General features: G+C 46.2%; 1 protein-coding gene across 1 annotated transcript in view; it reads right to left on the bottom strand.

The window, feature by feature from the left end:
* The window catches only part of fam78ab (family with sequence similarity 78 member Ab), a 34,451-nt gene extending 32,459 nt beyond the window's left edge, over positions 1 to 1,992 (bottom strand). The window contains exon 1 of the mRNA XM_043720553.1: positions 989 to 1,992. Within this exon, the coding sequence (XP_043576488.1) occupies positions 989 to 1,320 (332 nt within the window). The 5' untranslated portion in view covers positions 1,321 to 1,992. The remainder of the gene's footprint in view (positions 1 to 988) is intronic.
* Between the last annotated feature and the right edge of the window lie 8,231 nt (positions 1,993 to 10,223).

Genomic DNA, 10,223 nt, shown 5'->3' with positions numbered 1-10,223 from the left:
ACACTCTCTCACCCACGCACACACACACTCTCTCACCCACACACACACACACTCTCTCACCCACACACACACACTCTCTCACCCACACACACACTCTCTCACCCACACACACACTCTCACCCACACTCAGTCACTAAAATAAAACAAAGAACCAGATGCTGGAGATCTGAATCAAACAAACAGAAATTGTTGGAGAAACTCAGCAGGTCTGACAGCATTCCAGGGGAAAGAAGCAGAGTTACCATTTCAGGTCCAGAGTTCTGAGGAAGGGTCACTGGACATGAAACATTAAGTCTGTTTCTCTCCCCTCAGGTGCTGCCAGATCTGCTGAGTTTTTCCAACAATTTCTGTGTTTGAACTCACTCACTCACTCTCAAATATACATGCACACACGGGCGCACACACACAAACACATATGCACACTCCCTCACTCAGTCATACACACACTCATTCGTACACACATATCCCTTCACTCACTCAGACACACACATTCACACACTCACTTATGAGCACAACCACTTGTGTACACACAAACTATTGCTCATACCAGTCCCACACAATCTCCTTCACTATCTCACACACATATACAGACACACATTTACTCAACCATCACACACAAACTTTCTCTCTCACAAACTCTGTATTGCTCACATACACACATTCTACACTTGCAGACACACACTGAGGGATCCCAACACTCACTGACACACAGTCTAATACTCACTGACCCACAGACATACAGTCTAACACACGCATACAGTCTAATACACATTCACACACAGTCTAACACTCATACACCCTCCCACACAGAGTCTGACACTGACACACTTACAGTCTAACATTTACTGAGACACACTAACAACCCAACACTCAGGGACAGATCCCTGACCCCACTCAGTGACAGATGTCGGTGCCCGCTCAAGCCCAGTTCCTGCCCAGTCAGTGCCCAGAGACATAGAGACAGAGCGGTTGCCTCTCGCATACTCACATGCCCAGCTCCCCGTACGTGTTGTAAAACTCCATGTAGTTACAGGCTTGGATCCAGCCGACCACCCACGTCTCGGCCCGGAGAATTGGAGGCACACAGACCCGGGCGGTCGCTCGGAAATACGGGGTCCGGTACCGGAGCACAATGTCCGAGCTCTCGTCGATGACCGTGGGATTGGTGTCGATGGTGGCGGAGAGTTCCTTGAGACAGATGGATTCACGGCAGACTCGGGGTTTACACACTAGGCTGCTAATACAGCCCATAGCCGCAGCAGCAGGCAGTAGTAGGGACAGGCAGAGGGTGAGCAACAGGCAGCCCCCAGGGCGGAACATTGAGGGACACAGCTCACTCTAACTCACTCCAGCCTGGTCCATTCATTCCCTGTCTGTGCGTGTGCGTACAAACCCACCCCAACCCTCCCCTGCTAACTACCGCCCAGGGCACAGGGATGCACATGAGAACTCTTCCACCTTCAGATGGGGAGATGTCTCCTCAGCCTCTCCCCCCTCCCAGCTGGGAGGGCAAGGGAGGGAGGGATTAGTAACCCTTGCTTTCTAAAGCATGTTCTCCGGCCATGACCCAGGGAGTCACTGGGGAACGTGGGGACAGACCCAGAGCGCTGTCAGAACAGCAGCAACAACAAAAAAACCCGTAAAATAAAGAGCTGGGGCTGAGGAGGGGAGAGAATGGCAGGAAATTCTCTCTCTCTCTCTGAGGCTGGTGAGTGTCAGGAGCAGTCTGCAGGATGTTCCTCTGTGTATGTGTGTGTGTGTCAGCTCCCTCTGCGGCTGCTGCTGTGATAGTCATGAGCACAGCCAGCTCGACACTGACGTTCACAATCCTTCACATTATTAGCCCGTAACAACACAGCGTTGCGCACACACACAGACATAAAAGTCCCTGAGCTCCACAGGGGCAGAGGACAGTTTCCAATGCAGCACCCTTCATTGCAGAGACATCAGTGTGCAGCCCCAGTCCCCTTCCTGCTTTTCTCACCTTGCCCCCCAACCCCCCCCGGGACTGTCTCTGTCACACTGACCTCCAGCTCCCTCTCCCCCCACCCCCCCCCGGAGGAACGTGCAAATCGAATCTCTTCCCCTGTCGCTGCACTGAGACTTTCATCTCCATTTCCGGGTATTGTCATCTTCAGTGTGTTGTGGGAGATGTAGTTTTGACCTGCTCACCTTCAGGCGCTGTCACCAGCTCCCCCCCCCCCCCAGTCCTAGAGCATTGGCCGCAGCTACCTGTTCAGTTTTACATTTCTGAATAGGCTCTTTCTCCAACTCCTCATCAATCACCCACTCCCGTGGCTCTCTGAACTTCCTTCACTCGTGCAGTGGAACAGCTAATTCACCGCTCACTCCCCAGGGATACCGTTCCCCCGTTAATATCCACTCTCCCCAGGGAGCTCCTGTAAATACAGACACTCCGCAGGGGACCCCTGTAAATACAGACTCTCCTCAGGGATGCCTGTAAATACAGACTCTCCCCAGGAGACCCCCTGCAAATATAGACACTCCTCAGGACCCCTGTAAATCCAGACTCTCCCCAGGGACCCCTGCAAATACAGACACTCCCCAGGGACTGCTATAAATACAGCCTCTCACCAGGGACCCCCTGCAAATACAGACACTCCCCAGGGGACCCCTTTAAATACAGACACTTCCCAGGGACCCCCGTAAATACAGACACTTCCCAGGAATCCCCAGTAAATACAGACACTCCCCAGGGGACCCCCTGCATATACAGACATTCCCTGGGCAGCCCCTGTAAATACAAACACTCCCCAGGGGACCCCTGTAAATACAGACTCACACCAGGGACCCCTGTAAATACAGATCTCCCCAGGGACCCCCTGTAATGACATCGTGTTCATACCAATATTCTCCAGAGACCCCTCTAAGTATCAACACTCCCCAAGAACCCTGGAGGTAGACACACTCCCCAGGGTCCCTCTGTAAATAATGACACTCCCCAGGAATCATGGAGGTAGACACACTCCCCAGGGTCCCTCTGTAAATAATGACACTCCCCAGGAATCATGGAGGTAGACACACTCCCCAAGGTTCCTCTGTAAATATCGACTCTCCCCAAGAACACCTGGAGGTAGAAACACTCCCCAGGGTCCCTCTGTAAATATCGACACTCCCCAAGTACTCCCTACAAGAACCGACACACCTGTTAATATGAATACTCATTGGGGACCCTCTGCAAAACATTGATACGCTTCCTGCAACAATCCTGTGAAACCAGGGATCAACTTACTGAGGTTATCTACCTTGGATCTGAAATATTCTGAACAGTGACAGATTTATAATTGGCAAATGGACTTGAACATGAACATCTTAGTAATAAGAAAAAAGGTGAATACATGCTGCTTGAGAAAAGTGAGTCTGGGCCACAGGAGTAAACTAATCTGGGAGTATTGATATATAAATCATTAGAAGTAGTGACACATTTTCATGATGGTGGGAGAAATACAACGGTACTTTGTGTACTAGCTAACCTCTGCTGTAAGCACCTTTGTGTGTAGCCTGTGGCATCCAATAAACACACCTCATTTGGAACATGGTGTCAGAGTGGTGCAGCTGAAAATTGGTGGATTTTTCTGAGCTGTAAGAGAGCCAACTACTGAAAGAAACAGCAAGGAATGAGTAAATAGAACCAGACTGCAACTTCCAATTACTGGCTAGGTCAAAATGACTGTGCATTTCCCATTTCCTGCTGCTGTAGAAATGGAAGGAGATACGAGACAGAATTGGAACTTTCTCCAACTGCTGAGGAATACACTAAATATGAATCAGCAACAGAATTTTATTTTAAAAACCTGAACATATAAGCTTTGCAATCTAAGTATCCCCTTGGGGAAAGCAAGCAGAGGTATTGCAGCTTAAATGTGACTGAGGAACAGAAAACAACACAGGAGAGATTTTGAAGACACACTTTGACCTCTGTTTTAATGTTACATACAAACAATATTTATTCAACAGTCAGAATTGAAGAGGAGGAGGTGACTATTGATCAGTACATGGCCACACTGATACATTTAGGTGAATTCTGAGTTTTGAGAACTGAACAATGATATCATCAGAGGGGGTTGCCTAAGTGTAAAGGATTCTGTTGTGAGAGCACATCTGCTGAGAAAGGAGAACCCTACTTCTCAAGAAAGTTAACAAGCAGAAGCACTGAGGTTGACAATAACAGTCAGTGTACTGGAGAACAGACATAGCTTTACATTATTCTAAGAGACGATGCAGACCAACATACTGGGGGGAAAAAAGAAACATTTGCAAAAAGAGTCAGCAGGAAGATGAAGGCCAGAGGGCAGGATGTAAATATAATAACAGACATCACACGGAGGAAAGGAATATATGTCCATAATGTTTGGGGAGAGATAACAACATGACAGTGGAATCCAACCATAAACCACTTTAAAGCATTTTTCTCCAATCAGTTTGATCTGCTCCAAACATCTATAACGAATGCTCCTGTATTTGCAAAGATTTCATCTGGTTATGAAATATGAGCAGGGGAAACAGATATATATTGCCAACAAGATGTCAAGTGTAGCCTCTCCTTATAAAGGAAATACAGGATGCTTTATAAGGAAATACAGGATGCTAAGACGAGTCTGAAACATTCCAGATTCAATGGGAAGCAACAGTTTGACATAGTCTGGAAGTTATCAGTCCAGAGAGACATTGAGTCTGAAAGACAAACACCTTGTTCCAATCAAGTCAATTCAGCAGCAAGAGCCACAGGAAACTGATGAAATGATGGCCTGAAAGTATCAAGGGCACAGCTGTTGTAAGAGTGTGGGGCAAAGATAAACAATATGATAGCCAGAGATGGCACTCTGTACAAAGGAAATAGTCTCCTTAAGGAAAGAGGCAGGAAAAGAAATGATGAAGCCTGTCCATCAAGAATTGAGTCCATTCTGAAGAAGGCAAGAGAAGTGCTTCATTGGTGTAAATGAGCAATGAGATTAATTACCACATCAGCCAGTGCAGTGCTTGTAATGGATACTGAGCTCTGCAGGCAAAGGAGCGTTTATACTGCATGACATCCTGGACAGAGCTTGGAAATAGATCTCTTCACTCTTGTAGGAACTTGTTTACCATGTCGGTTACTATTCTGACCACTGGCAGTTGGAGCAGATGACAGGAATGACTTGCGATGGGATTGTAGAATTCCTGAAAGCACACTTCAGCTATTGCTGCAATGCAGTGAGCAACAATGACCCTCAATTCATGGCAAAGAACTGTGAAATTCAAGGCCATACATCATCTTCACTCTATCCCCAGCCAAATGTGAAGGCTAGGGCGACAGTGAAAATCGTTGAAGGATTCATAAGGAAATTGAAAAAATCTAGCCTCACTTTCGACAAAGATCTTTTGAGTAGAGAAATACACTGAATGAGCGCAGGGAAATTAGTCCAGTCCAAAGATTAATGTCATGTCACCCCTAAACTACTCTTCCAATAGCAAAAAAAAAAACTAGAAGTAGTAAAAAATCAAGGTGAAACAATATCAAATCAAATTTCACTTTGATAAAACCACAGTGCAGATCAACCATGCCCTGAAAGTATCAAGGGCACAGTTGTTCTTATAACAGAGTTATAACATGATAGCTAGAGGTGGCATTTTTTACAAAGGAAATAGAACCTCCTTGAGGAATGACAAGTCAGAGTGCAAACATTCAACAGCTCTTAACACGAATCAATACACCTTGCAACTGGGAATGTGCAATTGTCATCTCAATTACGTGTGATGAATATGAATGAATGACCAGATACGCTGTTACACATTTGGTCATCTAGAGAAACCCCAGTCTGCTGATCAGGAAGACATCATCTCACCACCTGCACAGAGCAACCATCATTTGACAGAGGTCCACCATTCCCCAACAATGGAAGTGAATCAGCAACAGGAGTTACCATGGCAACAACACTGCCACAGGAACACCACACTGGGATGAGCAGATACGAACAGCCAACTGCAATGTGCACGTGTACCTTTAAGAAATCTGCACGATTTAAAGTCTGTGCAATTCATGTTCAGAGACTTATGAAAGTGGAACCGATTAAAGTGAACATTCTACTTTGTTAATAAATCATTTTATGTTTAACCATTTATGTTGGATAACTTGCATAACTTAAATGCTAATTTAAACAAATGTATTTCATGAAAAGGGGAATGCTTTGTTATGGACTAGACTAGACCACTCAAAACATTCTTAAGTCAGCAGCCCAGACCATAACTTTGCAATTTTTTTTCGGTAAGTGAGGAGATTGTGGAGGTACTGGTGATGATCTTTCAGGAGTGACTGGAATTAGGGAGGATACCAGAGGACTGGAAAATGGCAAATATAACCCCTGCTTAAGAAGGGAGGGAGGCACAAGACAGGAAACTATGGGCTGATTCATTCCTGATGAAGGGCTCATGCTCAATGTCAATTCTCCTGCTCTTCAGATGCTGCCTGGCCTGCTGTGCTTTTCCAGCACCACATTCTTCGACTCTGATCTCCAGCATCTGCGGTGCTCACTTTTCTCCCTATAGGCTGATTAGTCTGACTTTGGTCTTTGATAAGCTTTCAAAGACCATTATTAAGGATGAGTTTGCGGAGTACTTGGAAGTGCGTGGTGAAATAGGGCTGAATCAGCATAGCTTGGTCAAGGGGGGACCATGCTTAACAAATCTGTTAGTCAAATTCTGCTTCTATATCTTACAGTCTAATGACTTTGGGGACTAATCACTAAAAGCTAGAGCATGGGTGAAGGAAGTAACGTATGAGGAAGTCTTTCTACAGACAGGAGGAACAGATGTTTCAGTTGTACTGAGTCCATGTGGATAAACTGTGTTCAGATTTGTAAACTTTCAAGGAGGAGATCTTGGCCTCAGATGACAATTACTCAGAATAACACCAAAACATAAAGGAATACATTACAAGTCAACAGAAACTCGATTTGGACTCGCTGGAGATTTGAAGGTTGAAGTGGTTAACAAAATTAATCTGAACTGAAATGCTTTCTTTTCCAACAATTAATTCAAATTCGTTGACAGATTTTAAAATCCCTAGGCAGGACTCATGTTTTAATTTAAATACATTGCCTTTCAATTCACAAATCCATTGAAATGTTCACAATCAGTGGGAGCAAATCCCATCCACTGGAACCACGCCATTAAGGTCTGTTCCATTGTCTATTCCATCCATTTCGGATTTGCAAGCAACTAGCCAAGTCATTGATTTCCAAGATGCGACCCATCTCCTCAAGAGTTCAACCAATGTCAGAAATGTACGACCATGATCTTTCTGTACATCATTGCATTTTTATATCAAGGCAGCTCTCTTCCAAATTAAGGGGACGCAGTGGCCTAGTGTTATCACTAGACTATTAATCCAGAGACGCCAGTGGGGACCGAGGTTCAAATCCTGCCTTGGTAGAGTCATAGGTGGACAGCAGATTGTGCAATTTTAATTCAATTTGGGAACGAAATGTGGAATTAAGAGTCTAGTGACGATCATGACTCTGTTGCCACTTGTCAGGGGAAAACCCCCATCTGGTTCACTAATATCCTTTAGGGAAGGAAACTGCCATCCTTACCTAGTGTGGCCTACACATGACTCCAGATCCACAGCAATGGGGTTGATCCTTGACTGTCCCCTGGGCAATTGGGGATGAGTCATAAATGCTGGTCCAGCATCCCATGAATACATTTTAAGAAAAAACCCAGGTATAGTATCTTATGATAACATGGGGTCACTGGCAAAGCCAGCACTTGTTATCCATCCCTAATTGGCCCTTGAAGTGAAAAGCCATTTCAGTGCAGCTAAGAGGTAATCCCATTGCTGAGGCATTGGAATCACACATAGGCCAGCCCAGGTAAGGATAGGAGATACCATCCCCCAGGGGCATTAATGAACAATACTTCCACGGTCACACCACACCTACCATCACTGGGACTAGCTTTCACTTCCAAATGCATTCATTGAATCTAAACTCCAACACCTGCTGTGGCAAAATTTGAACTCCTGTTACTGGAGTATCAGCCTGAGCCTCTGAATTACTCAGTAGTGACAGTACCACTACACCAGCATTGCCCCTGACTGTTTCAGTGGTGTTTGCAGAGTGATGAATTTGAGTTCAGTAAACTCCTCAACTACTCTTCAGAATGGAGTCATGGAATCTTTCTTCATGCCCCTCCCTGCCCCATCCCTCCCCCATGAGGGACTCAGTACAAGGTCTGATCTGAAAGATCGCAATTCTGACAGTGCAAAACTCCTGGGGGTCAGCCTGGATTGTGTTCCCTTGTCTCTGGAGCAGGATTTGAACCAACAGTGTCCTGATTCAGAATATTACCCACTGAACCATGGCTCAAGCTGTGAGCAGCAATCACTCTCATTGTCCACCTCAGAAATTCCACTGGTCAGGGGTTCTGCCGGTCCTTAAATGGCTGATAAGTTAATCTTTGAGCCCCATTTCCGCCCACACATTTCCAGGAGATTCCAGGATGTAGAATTGGTCCTTGGCCTTAAGATTGTTGGCATCCCTTTTTCAGGTTCCTTTGCCAATGGGAGTAGGCAGGAGGGGGATAGAAGGTGGGGTGTGTAGTTGGAGATGATAGTGGATTGCTTGCACATCCAGAGTTTCCATTACTCCATCAGCTGCCTGGATCTTAATCTCTGGAATTTTCTTCCCTAAATTCCTCTGACTCTCTGTCCTCTTTGAAAACCATCTCTTGACCATGCATTTGGCCACCTGTGCCAATATTTCCCTAAAGAAAGCAAAATCCTGCAGATGCTGGAAATCTGAAATAAAAAGCAGAAAGAGCAGGAGAAGCTCAGAAGGTCTGGCAGTGTCTGTGGAGAGAGAGAGAGAGAGAAACAGAGTTAGAGAGTTACTTTTGAAGATCACCATTCTTCACACCATGAAGTGAATGGTTGGATCAGGGAAACAGAGCCAACAGGAAAGTTATGGGGGGAGGGAGGGGTAGAGACAGTGTTAGGGAAAGATGGGGAGGCATTTGGATGGGAAAGCAAAGAAATGGAAACACATCTTCAGAATATCTCCGTACGTGTTGAATTATATTTGCTAACTATTGTGTGAAGCACCTCGGGACAATTCACTATGTTACCGGCACTACGTAAATGCACGTTTTCTTTTTGTTGGTTTAGTTTAGGTTTTCTCTACATCGGGAAGACCAAATGTAAACTAAGGGAACGGTTCGCCGAGCATCTCAGCCAGGCTCGCAGGGGCTGGCCTGACTTCCCAGTCACTGTCTATTTTAATTCCCTTTCCCACTCCCTTTCCGACATGACCATCTTGGCCTCCAACATCGCCACAACGAACCAGACCACAAATTGGAGGAACAACACCTCATTTTCCACCTGAGCAGCCTACAGCCCGGAGGACTCAACATTGAGATCTCCAGTTTCAAATAACCTCCCTCCCCATCCCATATTCCCTTCCCAGCCCCTCCCCCTCTCTTCTATTCCTCTGACTAGCCCTTCCTTCCAGCCACCACTCGGATTCATTCCTCTAATCAACCAACCAGGTCGTACTCTCTGCCTGTGTTTACCTATCCCTACCTCACCACTCCACCCCTCTCCACACCACACTACCCTGACCCCACCACCCCCTTTATCTGCAGCTCCCTTTACAACCCCAGTCCTGAAGAAGGGTCACACCTGAAACATTGACTTCTCCACATCCTGATGATGCCTGGCTTGCTGTGTTCTTCCAGCCTCCTGCTTGTCTACCTCAGTTCAGGTTTTGACAGACCAGGATGTTTTGAGATGGAAGATGCTGAAGGTACCTTAATGAACAGTATGGAAAGCCTAGGTGAAAGTGAGGACTGCTGATGCTGGAGATCAGAGTCAAGATTAGACTGGTGATGAAGAAGCACAGCAAGTCAGACTGCATCCAAGGAGCAGGAAAATCGATGTTTCAGGCAGGAGCCCTTCATCAGTAATGAGGTTGGGAGCCTTGGGGGTGGAGAGATAAATGGGAGGGGGGTGGAGCTGGGGAGAAGGTAACTAACATGCAATAGGTGGATGGAGGTGGGGATAAAGGTGATAGGTCGGAGAGGATAGGTGGGAAGGAAGATAGGCAGATAAGACATGTCATGGGGACGGTGCTGAGCTGGCAGGTTGGATTTGGGGTAAGGTGGGGGAGGGGAAATAGGAAACTGGTGAAGTCCACATTGATGTCCTGGGGTTGAAGTGTTCCGAGGCG

Source organism: Chiloscyllium plagiosum, chromosome 30 (assembly GCF_004010195.1).
Source record: "Chiloscyllium plagiosum isolate BGI_BamShark_2017 chromosome 30, ASM401019v2, whole genome shotgun sequence".
In the NCBI taxonomy this organism is placed as follows: domain Eukaryota; kingdom Metazoa; phylum Chordata; class Chondrichthyes; order Orectolobiformes; family Hemiscylliidae; genus Chiloscyllium; species Chiloscyllium plagiosum.
Note: the sequence above shows the minus strand (reverse complement) of the source record. Positions and strands in the feature narration are given on the sequence as shown.